The sequence below is a fragment of the Ambystoma mexicanum genome, chromosome 1p (genome assembly GCF_040938575.1).
Source record: "Ambystoma mexicanum isolate Mex_15411 chromosome 1p, UKY_AmexF1_1, whole genome shotgun sequence".
In the NCBI taxonomy this organism is placed as follows: domain Eukaryota; kingdom Metazoa; phylum Chordata; class Amphibia; order Caudata; family Ambystomatidae; genus Ambystoma; species Ambystoma mexicanum.
In genome coordinates, this window is record NC_090921.1 from 709,702,630 (window position 1) to 709,723,634 (window position 21,005).

A 21,005-nucleotide genomic window follows, 5' to 3' on the forward strand; every position below is an offset into this window, starting at 1 on the left:
TGTGGCTGCAGGGAAAAGCATTTGCTTCTAGCCTGGGAAGGTGTGGGATACGGGTGGAGCCTGTACACATGGTTTAAATGCTTGAAAGCAGAATATATTGCAAGGTCTTCACTCTCTATGTAAACATTACAGTGCACTGTTTTCTATTGTTGTGTACATGAACCTATTTAAATAAAGTTTTGAAAATAAAAAAGGAATGAGGCGACTCTCACAGTGGGTAAACTGTAAATATAACGCACTGTAAATCCAACCACTACACAGTAAAAGCTATTATTCAGATGAATGGCACCTGCTCTGTAGGCCTAGTAAGATACTTCTTAACTTACACATGCATAAGAGATAGGTGAGCAAAATTGTGTCATCATTACAACTGCAAGTCATAAGTTTAAAGGCTCAAATCTGTATAATGGAGGAAAACATTGATGGGATGCCTCAAACGCATAGCACCAGTATGCAAACTGCCCACCAACAATATGAAAAAATACCTAAACCTAGCTAACGCCAAACCGTACAACTGCCTTCAGGCAGGACTTTGTTGGAAGTGGTGGACAACGCTTACCCCACTAGAGTGGATGTGAGAAAATCACTACCAGAGGCCTGACCGATACTGCACCAGATGCACTGCTCACCACGCAGCCTACCTCGGCACAAAGCCACAGCAACAAGCTTGTAGTGCCAGTATGGAGTACCTATGGGCAATCTCCATCCACCTAAGCTTCGCGACTCCTGTCTGACATATACCTGGGCACTTCCAGACAAGGATATGTTCTGAGAAGACGTGTGTTTTCAAAACACCATTGCGACAGGAACATTCATACAGAGAATAAAAGTATAACAAGCTGCATTTATCTCCTAGAACTAGGGCACAATGGGTTGGGGTAAGGGAAACAAAAGTTAGATCGCAATTATTGAGACTGGATGGAGGGCTGACTTTCAAGAGGTGAGGGGTGGCTCAAGAGCGAAAGGGTTACCAAATGATGCTGGAGGGTGTCTCAGCTCTAAAGCCATGACACAAGCCTGAGTCGAGTAAAATTGGGAAATGGCATTTAATAGAAAGAAAATGTGTGAATTCGGTTATAGCCTCTTGTAGAAATGATGAAGGAAAAGAGTGAATTTGTTTTACGACATCCGGCACAGACAAAGGGGAACAATATCACTGAGTAAAGAAGCATAAACCTGATACGGTGTACGATCAGTAGGTCAAACGTAAGCAGGAACAAGCTCTAATACACTGCCATGCAATGAGGTAGACCGACCGTTGTTGCTGCTGTGGAGGAGACATGTTTTTAGAACATTGGCATTTTTCTGGTGAAGTGTGCCACCACAACTTTAAACCATGAGAAAGCTCTGGTTGCGCAAAAAGAGTTGGTGCATTAAATCCCTCGCTCTTCCTGCTTGTGGTGTGCAGCCCCTTCTATGGATTAACCACCTTAAAATGGAAGTGAATGACTGTATCTCTAAAGATGAGGGAAGGGCACTGCCTCTGTGTTGCAAGCTAGTCTATCTTACAGTTGTTTGGAAAAACGAGGACAGCAGAAAAAACATGCCTCCCTCAAACTCTTAAGCAAAGCTATAGGAAATGTGTGATAACCTTCCTACCCAATGCAAACATTATGGCAGACGTGTTGAAAGAGCCGCAAGTGTTTACTGTCATCAGTCAACATACACATTGGGACATATTTTCTTGCATCATCTGTGCATTTTGGAGGAATGTCCATAGCAGTTGCATTACCTTCACTCGCCCATGTCAAGTTGGATCCCATTGTCCCAGCATGCAGCTGTCAGGTGGTCACAGAGGATCACATGAACACTTTTTGGAAACTTGACCTGTGTGTGGCTGCAAAAGTCCAACATTGGGAGACAAGTCCAACTGGGCTACACATCCTCTCCAATGTGAACTCCAGACAATAAAACGAAATGTGTGGTGTTCACCTTTGGTAAAAATTATTATATCTGAAAATGCTGGAGTTTGAATCCTGCAGTCAATTAACAAGGGAATTTTATTGATTTATTTTTTACAGGGATGTGCTAAAAAAAAAAAAAAAAAAAACAGTATCCCAAAACACCATTACCTCCCCTATCCCCACAATTTAGACTGCTGCATACCTGTAAAGGGGCATGGGGGCAGGGATGTTAGGTACTTTTTTTTACCGGCAGCACCCAGATACCATATCACCTAATACTATAACAAATGCAGACAAAGAGGATTAACTCAGCATTTTGAGATGATGCCTTTAAAGATTGTGCCTGTTCTTCAAGGATCAGGCTCATCCTTCCCTCATAGCTTTTAACTAGTTTTTACCTCAGCCCAAAATTCTTCACTATTTTTGCGGATCTTGGTGAGAGCGCAGGGACAAATACTTCTTTTGGAAAACATTTCTTAACAGGAAAATATGTGGGCAAGTGTTCCTTTTAATCTAAAAGGCTTTCACAAGATTTGATTGTCACGTTCACAAGAACAATAGTTAGATAGGACTTCCGGACTAGCTTCCAAATGGAATGGAGGTGTGATTTCCTATCAATGCAGGCAGGTTTCCATGCTGAAAGGAAGTGGAATCTTCAGTCATCTGGGTAAAATACAGGTAGAAGTGGAACTTTCAGTTACATGACAAAATAAATAGGGTTAAATTAGATGTGGTAAAGAATTTCTTTGGAAAGAAACCTGTTCATGTCACATAGCCACTGGACGGTCCCCTTTTGTCTTGTAGGTGACTACTAATTCACATGAGCGTGGAATTGTCCTTTTTAGTCCTCAAAGGCGTGCCACCTGATGTCTGCGGGACCGTGAAACCCGCAAGACTTTCAGGTGTAAGAAAGGCTTCAAATGACCCAGTCTGCTGGAGCTCATGGGTGGTGGCCTTCATGGACCTATGTACTGATTACTCCTCTTCTTCATCATCATCATCCATAGTTATCCCACGGCTTCGCACGTCACCATCTGAGACCCGCTGTATGGAGACAATACCACTGAGCAGCGCATACCCAATCATGGCCACCACTCCCACCATGACTGAGAGCACCTGGCTGCGTCGCTTGTGGGGCTCTTCATCAGAGTCCGGAGTCTCTTCAGCGTGGGTCTTTATGGGTGCATAGGGTCCGTCTAAGAGGAAAAGATGGAAAAGCAGTAAGCAAGAGACTAAGAAAAGGGGTACAACCACTGAAAAGGACTGGCCCGATATGAAGGGTTTAGGTGTGGTGATGCACCTGGTAGAGGCAGCTGAATAAAGAAATAGGACAAATTGTTCTTGGGTGATTTTTTGGCAGGGTTGGGCTTCCAAAAGCCATTCCGGGGGTGGGGAAGAGCAAGGCACAAATTGAGAAAATATGTGACATGTAACTTGACTATTTTAGCCATACCAGCTTATGGTTAGTTGTTGCACACAATTTCATAGAACTGCGCTACACACTGCTACAGAAACCACCCTCTGCTAGTGCTGCACAAGGTCCTACTCTTACCTCCCTCACAGGCAAAGTAGATGCTGAGGATGGATGCACAGTAGTTGCAGAGATTGTCCAGGGACTTCAAGTGCTGCTGCAATTTACGGTTAGGAAGCTGAACCTTCAAGAGTGGGGCCAAGTAGCTGAAGACATGAGCATCCAGAGAGGCCGGGCTGAAACAGAAAATAGGAAATCAGCAACAGGGAAGAGGGGACAAGCTTCAGCTGCTACAACAGAACAGATCAAGAATCTGCAGTATCTTCATGAAATTAACAGATGTATATGCATTTATACATTGCAGACTTTCACCATTATCGTTGTCGTCAGCCGCTAATCAATGGGAATTATGCATAAGCCTATCAAAGGTTGGGGTCTCATAGGAATTCTGCATAAGGCTAAACCCTCCAATAGGAGATGAGACCTTTTTGTAGTTTTGCCACCATCTTCCATGTGTTTGAGTAATGTACTGCATTCCTTCCCCGAGTATGTAAAGAAAAGTATTTAGGCAACATGCTGTCAAATATAGTTTGGAAAGCGCACTACGGATTTTACTTTAAAAGCTACACACCTACATGTGAAAACACTGGGCCTTGGAATTGCACAAGGCTTTATTTACATATGTGGTTATACCAGCGGGGGAAGGAGAGGTGATGCTCCAAATACAATTTTTTCATAACCTGAAAAACCGGATTTAAAAAAACACCTTAAGGCATTTGTGTGCAACCCTCAGACCCAACAAGATCAAACTAAAAATATCATGGCCGCAAACATTAAGAGGTGGGTTTCCCAGAGTCGGTATGTAAATATGGAACTCCCCGAAATATGTCTAGCTTTTTTCTCTCATTTTCTGATTATTCTGAAGTTATAAAGGTGGTTAATCTTGACAAACTAATGGTGGTTACCTACTGTTTTAACAGGCTAAATTACACGCACAATTGTTCTACTTCACGTAATACCACCCATCACCTTTGATTAGGTATATACCATTCCTTTGCCACACTGAAATTGCATCCAAATATTGGGCAAGGACCCCATGAAAGAGGAGTGTGGGAATAGCCAGCCCACTTGAGATTACATCTGTGCCTTACAAGCACGACGTTTGAAGTTGGAAGCAGAGCAGAGGGTACATCAAGTTCTCGCACCCAAAGGTTGATTTGCCATAATTCTTTTAATAAACAAAGTCTCCTTGCTCCTCACTCTCTGGCCGGCCTCCCTTGGCCCTCCTCCTACCCTCACCTGCGAGGCTAAGAATCTCGGGGTCAGCTCGAGAGGGGAGGTATTTGCAGAGGGATAGCTGAAGGTATTTTAGACCCAGGCCCCAGAAAGCCTTGTGGATAATGCAGAGGGTTTTGAATGTAATCCTTGCAACCACAGGGAGCCAATGAAGGGATTTCAGAGCTGGGGAGATACGATCCCAGGGCTTTAGGCCCAGGACAAGTCTCGCAGTCCTGTTCTGGATTAGTTGTAAAGGGCAGAGAGTGGAGGAAGGTAGATTTAGAAAGAGGCTGTTACAGTAGTCCAACCTAGAGAGAATCAGAGCTTGGGAGACAAGGAGCTTCTGTGGGAAGGAGAGGAAAGGAAGAGTGCCTTTAAGGAGGTGCAGTAAGAAGTTTGATTTTTCGGAGACATCCGAGATGTGTGCGGAGAAGGAAAGTGTGGAGTCAAAGATGACCCCAAGGTTCTTAGCTTCGCCAGTAGGGGCAGTGGGAGGGCCAAGGGAGGCCGGCCAGAGAGCGAGGGGAAAGGATGGAGGGGGTGTACCAATGAGGAGGATCTCAGTCTTGTTGGCGTTTAAACAAAGATCATTTGCGGCACACCAATTTTGAATGGCGATTAGTCAATCAGAGATGAGGGAAGGAGAGGAGGTGGCTGAGGGAAGCCTGAAAATGAGTTGGGTGTCGTCGGCATAACACTGGAAATTTGAGCAGAAAATGGAAATGCAGTAGGCGAGAGTTGCCAGGTATTGATTGAAAAGCCAGGGTGAGAGGTTAGACCCCTGGGGAACACCGCAGGTAGAGAGGGGGATAGAGCATAGGAAGGACGCAAGTTGTACCTGGGATGGTTGATCAGAGAGAAAAGAGGTCAGCCAGGCTAGAGCCTAATCGGTGATACCCAGGTTGTCACGGACACGATTTAGCAATGTGGTATGGTTGACCGTGTTAAAAGCAGAGGAGAGATCAAGTAGGATGAGGACAGAGGGAGTGTTGGAGTCAAGGTTAGAGAGCAGGTCTTCACGGATGTTCAGGAGAGCAGTTTCTGTACTTCTGGCAGCGCTGAAGCCAGATTGGTGATCATGGAGAGAGCCAACCAAGTCAGAATGAAGGTTAAGCTGAGAGATAGCAAGCTTTTCCAGAAGCTTACCCAAAAAGGGAGCAATGGAAATTGGGCGATAGTTAGCTGGACAAGAGGGATCAGCAGTGGGTTTCTTGAGGAGAGGATGCACAAGGGAGTGCTTCAGAGGGGACGGGAATGATCCAGAGGAAGAAGAGAGGTTGCAGAAATCGGCGAGGGCCAGAGCAAGGGTATCGATGTGGTCTTTTTGGAGGAGCAGGGATGGACCTGTCTTGAGGAGGCTTTCATAGATCGGACTTGTCTAGGACTTGAAAGGCAGAGAAAGAGGGACGAGGGGTAGCTGAGGGTGGGTCAACGAGCAGAGAGTGAGAGGGGACAGGGGCGGGGGATGAGGAGAGTGAGGTCAAGATGTCCTGGGTTATAGAGATAAAGTGTAAGGCAAGGTCATTGCAAAGAGCATGAGAGGCGAGAGGAGGGGTGGATACTGCATCAGGGTTGGCCAGCTCCTTGCAGATTTTAAACAGTTCGGCCGTTTTGTGAGATGCCGCAGCGACACAGGCTTGAATATGGACTCGCTTTTTGGTGCATACAGAGAGACAGTATTGAGGTTGGAGTAGGCGGCAGGAAAGTTTGTCAGAGGATGAGAAAGAAGCCCTCCATTTCCTCTTGGCAGCCCTACACTTATGTTTGAGTGTAGCTAGGTCAGAGTCATACCAAGAATTACGCTTGGTTTTAGGCTTCAAATAGATCTTCATGACAGGGGCAAGATTATTATTCATTGTTTTGTTCTCCCCTGCTCCCCTCCCTTGCCTTGTCACGCTCTGAAACACTTGAGCACGATAGAAATAAAATATCAATATCAATATACATACATAGGTGAAATGCAGGTTTGCGGTCATAAATATCTTTTTATTTAACTTTGTTTTTAAAATGATGAAACTTTTCAAATTGATGTTCAGAGTACTGATAAATACATTAAACTAAAGTAACAATTTAAATTAAACTATAGAAGAATACTGTGAGATATGTGTAAACTTCAGCAAAATCGCTTGTCAACTTTACTAACTGTAAAAAGTTGGAATTTCAAAGTTTGACTGTGTTTAATTCATAAATAAATTACAGATAATAGCAGAAACCAGATATTGTGACTATGGAAAGGTAGGGCTAAACCTTCCTATTCTTACTCGCCCTCCCCACCTTATACTTGTTTTGTTTTTTAAGATCAGTTTTAGAATATAAAATAGTAATTGCTCTGTTGAAAACCTAATAAAATATGTTTTGTAAAAAGAGCTAACCTAGTTTAGAAATATTTTAGGCCGTAAGTACAATTCTTAAAATGTCCTTCGCAAAATTTTAAATTAACTTTAAAAAAGAAAAAGGTAAAACAACAAAATGTTTTAACGTAAAAAAAGCAGTGAAACACTGCAACATGGTTTCAAGCAGTCAGGTCAATCCTGTGGCAGGAAGAGCAGACAGGGCAAGGAAGTAGAAGGAGAGATATAAGTAGGAACTGCAGGGGGTTTGGTTGAAGGGCGGGAAGGAGAGCAGAAAGTCTTCTTGTTATGGGAGGAACAGACTGGCAGGAACAGACTGGCAGGAAAGAGGTGGAGAGTTTGTGTTGGATGGGAAGGCTGAGTAAGAGGGTTTTCTTTTACATCTAAATGCTCTGAGCAGAAATTAAAGTTTGGGGGAAGAAATGCAGTGGGGGTTAATTGGAAATGGAAACTGTTTTTTCATGGAAAGATATTTTGGGGTCGTTGACTTCTGATTAAAGCAGTGCACAGTACTAATCCCAATAATATAACTTTTCCTTGATTGTAACATCAATATTTATTTAGTTACATTTCCTCAATGTTTGATGCAAATTAAAGTTATATATTCATAGAAGGCTTGTAGTTCGGACATTACCGCTTAGCGGTAATGAATTTTCAGTTGGTTAAACCTGCCTCTGTAGCAGCTGTGGGGGAGCTTTTGTCATTTGAGCATGGCTAACATTACCAGAGGTGACCCAAAAGGTTTTGTCAAAGAGCCTTACTGCCTGCCCCAGTCTGCAAACTCTGCGACAGGACTGTGGGAGCTTAGCTAAAGCAAGTTAATTACATACGCACTTTTCCTTCTCCAAACATCCCAGTACACTTTCTTACATTGTCACTGTCTGAGGCTCATCAAAGTAAGGTGCCTCCAATTCTAAAGGAGTTGGTAAGGAGTAACATGAAATTCTGCAGAAGGCAGGCATGGATGAGGCGTGTGCTTGGTATTCTGCTGCTCGCCGACATGAGTAGCATCTATAGAGCACATTGTAGGTTTTTGGCTCAGATCAGGGAATTTCAAAGGAGATTGACTTGGGTCTGCAGACGATTCCACAGGAGATCGTTCAGGAGGCTTTCAGGTGTCTGGAGCGTCATCAGCTGTAGGTGAGACTTTTATAGGATTCTGCAGGAGGTTAGCTGGGGCTTGTAAGGTATAATATTTGAGGCAATATTTTATGGTGATATAATTTCCACACAGAAAAAGCTTTTCACAACCTTAACAATAAAACACATTTTATAACACAGATATTGCACATCAGATAACAAGTATTACACGTCAACTATTTTAACATATAGGACAATATAATTAATTATGTTAGGTTAGTACACGTTTAAAATTCAGAATTCCCTAATCGATGCAATTACTAAATTCATATTCTATATTTTCACTACCTAAACCATGTATATAAAATTAATGCACTACCTACATCACAATTACATCCTAGTGCAAAAATCATTATGCATAATCCATAATTCAAAGTTCCCTAGGCAATTAACTCACTACATTCCTACTCATGTTTTCCTAGTACTCAAATCATATGGATTTTTTTTTATCTACAGCCTACATTTAACAGAGTAAATACACTAAATTCTATATTTCCCATAGATTTAAAAACACCATTGTTATACAGTACTAAAAACTATTCCAATAGAAATAATCATTATATAAAGTGCACAGTTTAAATCAATTATAAAATCTATCAGCGATTCAGCAATTTAATGTATATGATATAGAAGGCATTAAGTCTATCAAGAGTTTAGTCCCTGGGTTCATCAACAAGCAATACCATAATCTACCCGAATCAACTTGAATTTCTGACCTCCCACAATTAGAAATTTTAGCGACATTCCGCCAAAGCAGAGCATGCTATCGTTAAGTGTTTTAGCGTCTCAGTGTCTCTAGTACTGTACTGGCACAATCCCCAGTGCCTAGGGATTTTAGTTCTAGCCCCCAAAACGTCTAGTGTAGGGAACAAATTAAACTTTATTTTCAGCATGATCCTCCGACTAGCCAGTGAGGGATGTTTTTCTGGTGTGGCTGTAATGTATTGTGTGCCTTAACCCTTAGTGTGTGATACATTAACTCGTCCTCACAAGAGTCTAGTTTGACCAATATGAGCTTCGTAGTGGCCACCCACGCATTCAAAATTGTACATGTGTGGCTTGTCGATAGCTTGTGAAGAACGTCAAAAACTTATTTTCTGGAGGTAACAAGATGGATTTTAACAGTAACAGTCCTCTCCATTCAATTAGTGAATTAAGTGACACCAAGCCGAGTTCCTGGCGGACAGCAGCATAAGGAGTCCCAACAGGGACACCAAGCACCTTCTTCCAAATGGGTGCCTCCAGGCTTGCCCAATTCCAGCCATCCTCCAGGATCTCAGCCCCTTGTTTTTTTTTTATCATAGCAAAATGTTTTGATTGTACATTGTTAGTATTGCTTTTAACGGAAATCTACCAAATCTTTTGTCTACTACTTTCATCTGAGCCGGCGTACTTCCTAAGGATTTCAACAGTGCCGTTCTAAAGGACTGAGAGGCCTTATCACGCAGGTGAACACCCAAATATTTAACCACATCCAGGGATTGATCATCAATATTCCAATTATACTGTTGCCTTGCTGTTCTCCCCCCCCCTCCGAGTTCAGCATCATAACCTTTGATTTGGAGTTAAGATTAAAATCAAAGCCTTTAAAGTACCTACAAACCGCCTCCAATGAGCGTTGCAGCCCAATTGGAGTATAGTCAATAAGCACCTGGCCATCAACACAGAGAGGATAATTAACCCTATGCATACCCAATCTTGGGGGGATTTGTTCTCACCTCCCCCTGGGAATCGCCAATGTCAACAATATACATGTTAAACAAAAATGGGGCCATAACGCACCGCTGGCGTAATCCTCGAGAGTGTTCCAGTTTGGTCTAATTTTATTCGAACCCTTATGCACGAATGTAATGCCACCAGCATGGAAAGTAATGGGGGGGACATCCCTTTTCCGCATTTTACTCCATAGTTTGTTCCTATTGATGCAATCGAAGGCTTTGCTTATATCTAAGAAGGCAAAATACAATGTTCTCTGCTGCCTGGTAAACTAGAAGCCTCAGCACTAGGCAGATCAGTGACGTATTGTCTAAACCCTGATTGGTAAGGGTCGAAGCAGTGTCCTTCCTTTGCCCAAGAGCCGAGTGCCTTCAACAAACATTTTGAAAAGTTTTTGTACGAGACATCCTGCAACGAGATCGGCCGATAGTTATTTGAATTCAGTCGATCTCCTGCTTTGTATACAACCACTGCAATTGTGTCTAACCATGATGGGGGAAAAATAGATATTCTCATGATGTTCTTAAGCAGATCAAGCAGGGCTCTAGCCCAAAGAGAATGATTAGATTTCAAAGTCAAGCCATCAGGCCCTGGGGGATTAGAGTTTTTGGCCTTCATAATTGCGCCATTAATGTCTTGCTCATCTATATCCAAGATGTTAAAAGAAGCCATGTCTCTATATTGGGTGGGATCAAACTGGGCCACACAATTAGGCCAATTTCTATCTCGGTACAGATCCTCAAAATGGTCTTCCCAAATCAGTCCCGAGATAGGTTGTACCTGCAAGGCTTGTTGTTGGTCTAATGATTTTAATAATGACCAAAATAGCACCCCCATACCAGGAGCGTTCAACATTGAATCAGCATCTTTTTGATACATTGTGTGCCTGAAAGGTCTTCTGCCAATTCCTGTATGTCTGTTTCAGTTTAACTTTGTGTACAATTCCAGCCGTGCTTAATAGTTAAGCGGTTATTGGATCTGAGTTCCCTTTTTTCTTTACCTTATTGTCAGAGTAAATGTAAGCAAATGCTTTCCAGATACCGGAGCCTTATCCAGATTTATGATAGGCACCAGACATCTCAAGAGATCTTGAATTGAGACTACAGAACTAACCAGTTCAAGCCTTGCAGATATACCCTCCTCATACCAATCATACACTTTGGCATTGAACCTAAAAGCCAAGGACAGCCGCCAGAGGATTGCATGGTCTCTATCCCTTATTTCTAGGCTGAAACAGTGGATTTCTTTCAAGTTTGGCCTGATCATTAGATGCATATTCACTATAACTTGACGATGGCCACTACCTTCTCTAGAGGCAATCAGGAGATTCCCACATGTAGCTACTAAATCACTGTAAATAAACATGTAATCCAAGGTTGAGTCTAACACCGAGTTAGCCCAAGTATATTTTGCCGGTAACCAAAAGTCAGCCCCCCTCTGATCCTCAAGAGCTGGTTCAATACCATTGCCCTTGGGCCCCACAAGCAAATCGTCAATGCTGGGCAATTTTAAAGTATTAGGTGTTTTGTAATCTTGTTGGACTAAGTGTCCCCCCCCTCTGCTTTGACTGCTGGAGTTAACTGGGTTAAGGTTTTCTTCCTACGCTCTTTCACTGACATAAACATTCGGTACATGTTTTCAGGCATGCTTGCTTGTACAATAGGTGGCAAAAGGGCTATTGGATTAGACTTAGGTAGCAAAGGACCCACTAACTGACACCTAGTCTCTTTTACCACAGAATCCTGCCCTAGTTCTATTTCATTACAATCTGCCTCCTGGTGCCTAACCTTTTTCCTCGGCTGTTTCATGATCCAGAATAGACAACAGCACCAGTTGACTAAACGGCATTATCGCTCGTTTAGGCTTAAAAAAGATAGTGATAAGGCCATTGGATTGTTTATTAATGATATTTTGAAACTTCACTGACTTCCCCCTTTGGGGATCCTGGTGCTGGGATATTGGAGGTAAAGATACATTACTAGGGCCTGCCTCTTCCCCTGTTCTTACTGAAAAACATTTGAACCCAAAGTTAATGCTACAGTGGGTTCCCTCAATGATCCCTGCACACTTTAAGTGAACGGAGGAACTTCTGGGAGCCCTTTTTGTTGTTTTTCTGTTGAGCATTCTTAATGTTCTTAGATTTTATATTTTCCTCCCTTTTTGAAGCTGAAAGTGATTCTCCAGAGCAAACTTCCTCTGCCACATCCATGGCAGGGACACGGTCTATAGTATCATCAACAACCTTAAAATACACGTTCTCTGGCTGTGCATCAACCTCGTTAATATCTTGGATCGCTGAAACATGCTCCAATTCATGGGCAGGTACCAGTCTGGCAGCTTATGGATTTCAGAGTTGTTCTTCTGTCCACCGGAGTGCCTCCAATCAAGGCCACCCCACCAGGCTGTAATGTGTCTGAAGATGTTGTAAGCATGTGGCCACTTGCCAGCACATACCCCTCAATAAAATGCATTTTAGCACAGAGATTGCAGAGCTCCATCCGTATTTCCCTTCATTCTGGACAGAGTCATGGCCTTTATCAATAGAATTCAAAATTCTTCAGGAAATGAGAAAGAATCTATAATATGCTCACCTTTAGAAGTGCCAGATTTATTATAATCCTGCAGTCTGCTGCTCTCCCCCTCCCATCCTATTGGGCGAAGACTCTGCTGTAGGAAAAATATCAGGAACACCTGTTTTTCTGAAAGGGGTTGGGGAGAAAAGCATAGGCTTCTTTTCTGCAGGTCTGTGTAGTGAGACTTCTCACACTGGACTGTTCGGCAAACGGGGCACCAAAGACAAACATACCCGTTTTGCAAGTTCACGTGACCCTGTAGGGGCAAGGACTGAAACATCTGAAATCCGATCTGCGTTTCTACACATATTTACATCCTCTGCATCAATATGCTCTTATGTACATGATGCACCACTGTCATCAGTGTTCAACTGAGAAGAGCCAATGGTATCAGAAGTATGCTCTGGAAAAGTAGTTAGCTCTGTGTGATGTATTTTTGATGTATTTTCCCCACCGTTTCAGCCTTTCCAAACGCCACTGTTCTTTTCTGTGCATAGTCATCCAAAAAGTGCTGGGGTTTCATGGGGGTACCACAGTACAGAATCCATTTTGTTTTCCCCATTTTAGTATTCAATTGCGACTTACACAATAAGGCGGCAGTGTGGCTTCTCAAACCGTATACCTGGTATTCGAACACTTGGCCAACTGACAGTAAGCCGGCTGCAGTACGCAAAAATATAATTCTTGCAGTGGTGTGTTTGTGATCAAGGTAGTTCCAAATGCCTTACCTTTACTGCCGGATTGCCAGACTGCACCATAGCTCACACTGCCTCACTCCGCCAAACTTCATGCGAGTGCTACGTGCTGTGCCTTCCTGTTTGTAGTGTGAAAAACAATTAGGCAGAGTAGCTGCAGCCCGATCAAACAGATGGAATGAATTAGCCCACGGAAGGTGATTCAGTGAAAACAGCAGAGTCCAGACAGTAACCTGCGCTGGCTCACAGCTGATCATGGTGTCAGTTTTACTCTGAGCTGATCGCCAGAGAAACACTCAAGTCTTGGTAGTTGCTGAAATCCAGTTAAGAAAGCAAAGTCGGAGCACGCAGTCAGTAACATTAAAAAGCCAGACTGCACCTTAGCTCACTCTGCCAAACTTTGCACACAAATGATAAATATGTAACATGGAGACTCTGGGGCATACAGTCCTGGGGAATAGCCAGCATGTGCAAAGGGAACACCAGGTGGGGAAAAACAGCTTTGTCTTTGAGGATGTGTATTATGTGCCCAAGGCATCTGAGCCTCAAGGAGAAAGTGATGTATCAAGTTGCTCTAAAAGATGACTTTGGTATCCAGACAGATGAGGGTTCTATGGAGTGTGCAGTTTTATTTTGTTTTCTTTAAGGATAGTCTTGGGTGTCTGAGGGAATTGAAGACCTGCTGTAAAAACGGAAAATGCAACATAGTCTAAAGAGAGCCTAGTTATCCTAGGTAACTCGGTTGTCCTAGATGGCTTGCCCTTAGAACGTTTGCATGCAGGGGTTACTAGGAGAGTGGAGGTTCCAAGGTATAACCACAGTTCTTTCCCTCAGCCCCTGAAGCATCTTGTAAAGAGATCATCCTCAGGGAAGGCTGGCTCTCCACTCTGGCATAGGCAAGTCATCCTCCTGGCTGCGTCTGCGTCATAAATCCTTCTTCCACTGAGTACTAAGAAGACAAAGCTCCTAAGCTCCTCTAAAAGGTTCCAACCTCTTACGTCAGGTTGGCAAAGCGCTTCCTGACAGACACAGGCGCCAATAGATGTGGTGTGCGCATGAGTTGTTACCCAAAAGGGCTTCTTGTCCACAAATGACTGAAAGCTCTGCTGGAAATGTGCACAGTTTAAAGAGGAATTTGTATTCATCCTGTAAAATAGCTCTGTGAGCTAATTCACCTACACCTTCAAACAATCTTCAAGTTGCAAGCTGAGATCCAGATAGCCTTTTAACATTATTGTGAATTAAATGAAAAGCATGCAGTTGGGTAATAGTGGTGTGCACTTTAAAAACTGTCACTGTTCATTAATTAGATCAAAATGCATTGCTGACAGGCTCTTTGCAATGTGTCCCAAGTCTTACAAGGATCTCAGTGTAATGTTCTGCTCCTTGGTACTTACGCGTCCCCGAAGAAGAACTTCTGTGTCCCCAGCCTCTGGGAGAGATTGGTCATGCACTCCTGGGCCTCCCTGTAGAGCTGCAGATGGATTCCGGATTAGTGTCAGCTCAACAGTTAAGGAACACACATTAAAAGGGCATGGTGAACTACAAATTTGAAGACAGACAGGAAGTTCTATATAAGAGCTGTATGTAGCGGCCCAGCAACTAGGGTGGAGGAATGAGGCGGGGTCACAGAGCAGAATGTAATAGGAAGGGAGCAGGACGTTTGAATGGGGCAGGACCTAGAGTAAGATTAAGGTTATGGATGCCAGATGCAGTTGCGGGACTCAGCACAGGAGCTCAAGGAAGTGTGATGCACAGTACCTGCACAGAGGTACAGAGCACGATAAACAAACTGTCAATGTGATGCATAGAGTGCAGAGCAGGGTGCTGATGCTCACCTCTTTCTCAAGCTCCTCCTCATCTTCAATCCACCTGTCCCCTCGAAGCATCTGCAGCCGTTCCAAGTGACGCTTGTGAATTTGATTTGGGAGCACGAAATTCAGTGGGAAAGGAATGGCGTCTGCGTACCACTTCCGTGTGTGCTCCACATAGTTCTTGGCATCGACCCAGAAGGTGTGAATCTGTATATGGACAGACCACAGCTTGCATTACACACATGCATTAGGCACACATTACACATGCACATACACCTAGATCGTGGTGTGCTGGCATAGTGTTGAAAATCTATGTGACCAGAACTTCCCACTTCTAATGTAGGTCCTGGGGTAGAAGAATTAAGAAGTGCTTAGTCTGAACGAAAAAATATATTTTGTGCATATAGTGCTCGAGAAAATAACTATCCGTTTCCAAAAGGTGGGTCACTGGACGGTGATTAACTGGGTTCTGGTTAGTGATGTGTGGCAAGAGGATGGTTTTACCATATGCTACAAGATGACAAAGGAAACCACGTTTTCCCTGAACAAAGGAAATATGCCTGGCAAAGATGTTTAGTGAATTGTAGTGATCTCAGAAGATCCAGTCTAGTGCAGGAAATCTTCAGTAGTAGGTATAGGTATTAATCAGAGAGATCTATACTGGAGACGAACAAAGGACAAAAGGAGACATTTTAGATAAGCTGAAAGGAGCGTTATACATGTCACTATAATTGGCTGTCCTCAACAAACGCAGAAATATCTTTTAACACCGAAGATGTGATCATTCCCTGGGCGTTAAGTGTATTCCTGGAGAGCAACACACAAGCCATCTCAATTTCAGGTGAGGTGTCCCGTTATTTGCCCTAATGACTATGATCAGAAGCAGCACACCCTTGCTCCTGACACTTACATAAGCCGGCAGCAGCTTTTCCTCCAGAAGGGACACAAATGCCAAAGTATCAGCACCTTGAGTAGCCGAAAGGTCATAGTCTGCATTATATTTCTGGGGAAAAAAGAAACACATCCATTACATCCTGGACATAAGAGCCACAGACACACAGAACTGACAGCCACACGCAACACAACATTACGGCTTTTGTTACAAAGAATTCCTATACTCCGTGTACAGTTCAAGAAGATCAATCCACTTATGTCGCAGGGATTCTAGGAAGATTCCAGACTCTTCCACGGGATAAACGTGCCATAGCAGAAAAGGCTACACAAGCATGAGGGTAGTGCTACATACAACTAACAGCAAGGGAATGCCCACCAAATAGATCAGTAAAAACGTTTTCTTCATATAGGCTTTGTGCAGGAGAGCATATGCAGTTTATTACAGGTAGGCAATATTTAAGAAATAAAGTTGTTACGGCAGTGTCTTCCGCAGGAGAAACTAAATGTTGAAGAAACAGTCTTAGTGCAGATACAGTATTTGAGTCCAAATGCAATGCTCTATAGGCCAAACGCAAGTGGAAAGCTTTGCAGTTAAGGTGAAAAAGAAGTTGTGGTTCAACAAGGAAGCTGCAAGGTATGCAGGCGCAGACTCCCACTGAAGGATGATTGAAAGGGCCCCGGGCTACACCAGTGTGCTGAAAGACTACTCTGATATTTTGTAGCCAAAGCGGTACAGCCGGTGGTGATTTGAGGTCTTCGACAGCCGCAGATTGCAATACCAGCCAGTGCAAGAGATTTGGGGCATCCATGAAACGTGGTAAGCTGAAGAGGGTGAAAGGGTGTGTTTTGGAGGATTTCATCGGGTTCGGAGTAGGGAACACTGGTGTGGGAGCTCTAGATGTGTAAAAAGAAGTCAAGAATGTGCAGAGCCCACCGCTTCAGTTTCAGACAAGATATTTTAGCAGAGCCTATGTTGTTCTCGGATAAATTCTTTTTCCAACTGCTTGGGGGCACAGCCCATTGGTTGAGGAACGGGAAAGCACATCCAGCTTCCAATCAGGTACACTGCACCATTTAAACAACTGGCAGTCACACAGATCGGGATCGTCACCACATTTACACCTTCCTGCGCTTATTCCAGAGCGTGGACGTGGGCAGAACTATGATTCAGCAGTGAATGCCAGACACCCATTTATTCACCTGGACAGGTCTGCTCATGGATACTCTAGGTCCCAACCTGAACCATCAGCAAGGCCACGCTATTGTATAGAACACACTTGTTTCCATGCTTAGATTAAACACAACCCTGTTGGATCTTTTTTTTAATGGTTACCTAGAGGACACAATCACCTTTGATCCCAAACTCTAGAGTGACATGCTCGAGGAAAAAGACCAGAGGCCACCTTTGGGGCACTCTGATCCGAGAGTCTTATGGACTCCCACAACACAACACAGAATTACATCACCAGTGGGGCCATGGTTGCAGTCTTGCGCAGGACAAAATGAGGGTGGTGAACCAGCAGGACAAGCAAATAAGTGAATGAATGCACATACGGTCAGAGGCTAAGACTTGTCTTAACAGCTTTGCACAACCATTAGTTTAGCTAAGCATCAAGAGAGATAGGTAGGAAAGTCCTTACACTTGTAAGAGGGCATGTTGAGAGGATGTGCACGTACACATTCTAGTCAGAAATGGCACGTCCCTCAGCAACGCAATTCTCACCAAAGTGCACTGATTATGGGCCACTGTTTTCATATTGCCACAGTATGGTCCTGGGTAGTAGGACATCAGTTGGAGCAATGGGCAGGTACTCCCGGAGTAGAGGAAGGTTTTATCTAGATTGTTGGGTGTCCTGACCCACGTTTGGACTATTATGCTGCAACATTTGGTGCTATGGGCTTAGGAAATCCAAGAGGGCGGAAAAGCCCACATTTTGCGGCAGAATCCTAGAGAAACGTGCAGTTTTGCGCACAACAAAGTGGTCCCCTGACCTGCCACCCACCAGTGCAAGCATGATGGGCCAGGGGTGCCATGAGTGAAATGTGTGCCAAAGGAAAAACAGCAGTGCCGGTTGGCTAAAGAAAGCGCTTTAAAATCACCTTTGTTTCCCTGAATGCAAGCTCAAAATGCCTATTTTAAACATCACAAGATATTTAAAAATCTCAATGAACACCAGCAGACAGTTGGCAGAATGTATTCTTGCGTGCATACCAAATCTGGAAAGAGAAAGAGCCCAAAACCATGTTCATAACAAAACTGGCTGAGCTGTGGATGTCAGCAGCTTAAGTTAAATGGACAGAAACCCACTAAAATCGAAATGTTTAAAATAAATGAGTGACCTACTTTTGAGTGTAACATAGGTTGCAACTGTTAAATGTCATAGTTTTGAACTTAGAATCAGCATTCTAGCTGCATGTGTAAAAATTGTCAGTGTGATTTGAATGTAGAAAACTGGGAACTAAAGTGACATTTAGCTGAAGCCTGGATTGAAGAGAGTGGATTCTGCCTGACAACTACCCCTGACAGGAGAGGGAATTCAGCAGCTGTGTTCCCAGGCCTGGCTGCATCCTGCTGCCCCTGCCAAAAGGAGATGACACCTCTCTGATTGAATTAGGGGAGTGGCACCTGGGGACTACAGGAAACTAAACAAAGCACTGTCCCTGGCTCAGGCAAATGTTATATTAGGGGGTCGTAAAATGGCTTCCTCTTGGGAGAAACTGGGAGGGGCAGTGCCTGTGAGAGCAAGCTGAGCTTGGGGGAAGTGGATAAACCAGAAATTCCACCATGTGCTTTGGAAAACCACACGCCAGAGCACGATTTTAAAAAGATGGATAATTCACAGTGCGGACTTGTCAAAATTATATAAATAACATCATCATTCTTGTGATTTTTCTGTGCACATTTTAAGAGGTGTTAGGACCCTGTGGTATGTTCTTGGGGATAGTAGCAGAAAAAAAGGTTGTTACTCCAAATGTATGCATGTTAAAAATCTGACACTTTATCATCTGAAACCCATATCCCTGGTGCACATTTGTGTAAAATCTGGAAAGGTTTAGAGGTTGTTATCTGGATGAAAAGGGGAGAATTCTGTCATAAGTGGACACGACATTGTACAAAGACAGGGATCGGATGGTTTGGTGCTACAGAAAATATGTTAACTGGACCTATAATATTAGAAAAATGGTACATAGATAAATATGTATTTGGGTCAGAAATAGATTTGTGTGCAATTTGACAAGGGGAAGTTCCTCTGACCATAAAACCTACAGCATCACTCTGACACTCCATTTCTTTCCCCCAATCAAGGGAGAGAGGAAAGCTTGGCCAATGATAAGTGAGAGGGGCAGGCTTAGGCCCAGGCACACACCCATTTTCAAAACACATAAAAGGAACATTGAAACCCAGGTAGAGACATTCACTTTCCACTTTCTTGCGAGACGCTTTGCCGGGAGACTCCAGACTTCAAATCCATCAATCTCCAGAGACCAGAGATCCAGAGAGACCAGAGATCCAGAGAGACCAGAGATCCAGAGAGACCAGAACTGTGCAGTGCTGAGAGCAGAACCAGAGACCAGACGCTGTGAAGAATCGCTAGCAGAAGTCCAGCCAATCCTGACCCGATCGGTGACGAAGCCACATTCCTGTCTAAGTTTATAGTGTAAGTACCCAGTCAGGACTGTGAAAAACCCAATCTCTTAGTTTAAAATAATGTAATCCAAACTATTTTAGCCTATTAGAACTGCCTCCTAGAATCGTGTCATTCTGTCATCTTTAAAATTGAAAACTGTCATCTGTCATTCTGAGCTTTAAAATTTCAAATCAGAAAAACTACCTTTACTAAATCGGCCGTATCTCCGGAACCGTAGGAGCGAGTTTTAACTGTCATCTTAAAGCTAAGATTCTAAGCTTTCCAACGAACCTAGAACCGACTTCCTACTCCTTATAGTGCCTCCGTAATTGCGCTCGACGCACGCGACTAAATTTGCAGCGATTTGACATTTTGCTTAATTTCAGCCACGTGTAAAAATATTTGTCTTTGCTTCCATCCCTGAAATCTGTTTTCAACCTAATAACCATCCCTGAATCATTGATAGGGCTGGCCTGAACTGATTCAAAGTATCCATCACCTACCCTGAACGTCCTATAGGGAATTAAAAGCATGCTTCGCATATTTTTCACTTAATTGCAACCACATCAAAGTATCTTGCCTGTGTTTAAAACTCCTACCTGTTTTCCTCTAAGCTTGCTAGGGGGGAACTGAATTATATTTGATTGCATTCCTGAGAACTGTGTGCTTTCCTCCCATCTCTTTACCTTGCATAGAGGGGGGCTCTTTACCTTGCATGGGGGGGGGGGTGAATTGTCAAAGAAAAGTGATTACATTGTCTTTTGTTGAAGTCATATCAAGTTTATTTTCTGTACTGCACTTTCATTCATCCTTGCATTGTCCTTGAAGCCATAAAAGCATTCTCAGCTACTTTATCCTCTCTGTATCACTTCTAAGCCATCAAAAAGAGTGTACCACTGTAACATTATCCATTGTTGATCACTATCATCCTCACAAGTGTGCTATCAAATATTAATTTACTATAAAAGTGTGATAGATATATATTGTTTAATTTTCAAATAAACCTTTTAATTTGCAAAACAAACCTACTTCTTGGCTCAGTGGGGTCAGGGGGATTCTAAGAGAGGGGTGTTATATAAGGGTTGTCATCCAGAGTAAACGAACTGGACATAAAAATATATCAATAAGGGTTTCCCTCAGCATCCCAGAATAGGTATTGATTTAGCTGTAGTGTTGAATTGAATCCGCTTACAAGATCAGTGAGCTTTCTGGGGACATGAAACGTTTCAGAGCCAAATACTCTGATTGTGATTCACCTTTGCTAGGCAAAGATCTTACATTTGGAAATGGAGACCTGTATAAAAGAGACAGCATAACAAGGCGGAATATCGAATCTCTATGCTTCAAAAAAGGACAGTAGTGTTCCCAGGTGTTGCAAGGGAAATGGAATTGGAAAGCTTAGAAGGTGCTGCTCTTCTGCTGTTACCTTAAACCAGTGCACCAGAATGCCTGGCTCCAATTCTCCACCAGACTTGCACCCTAACACATAATGCTCACTCATGTGCTTCAGAAGCCTGTATCTTCTGAATTCTACTACTGG

At 43.3% G+C, this 21,005-nt stretch overlaps 1 protein-coding gene across 1 annotated transcript in view; it reads right to left on the minus strand.

The window, feature by feature from the left end:
• Positions 1 to 2,392: 2,392 nt before the first annotated feature.
• Positions 2,393 to 21,005, minus strand: part of MTX1 (metaxin 1) — a 205,550-nt gene continuing 186,937 nt past the window's right edge. The window contains exons 4-8 of the mRNA XM_069650128.1: positions 15,853 to 15,945; positions 14,967 to 15,149; positions 14,526 to 14,602; positions 3,457 to 3,611; positions 2,393 to 3,100 (exon numbers count right to left, since the gene is read on the minus strand). Of these exons, the coding sequence (XP_069506229.1) occupies positions 2,880 to 3,100; positions 3,457 to 3,611; positions 14,526 to 14,602; positions 14,967 to 15,149; positions 15,853 to 15,945 (729 nt within the window). The 3' untranslated portion in view covers positions 2,393 to 2,879. The remainder of the gene's footprint in view (positions 3,101 to 3,456; positions 3,612 to 14,525; positions 14,603 to 14,966; positions 15,150 to 15,852; positions 15,946 to 21,005) is intronic.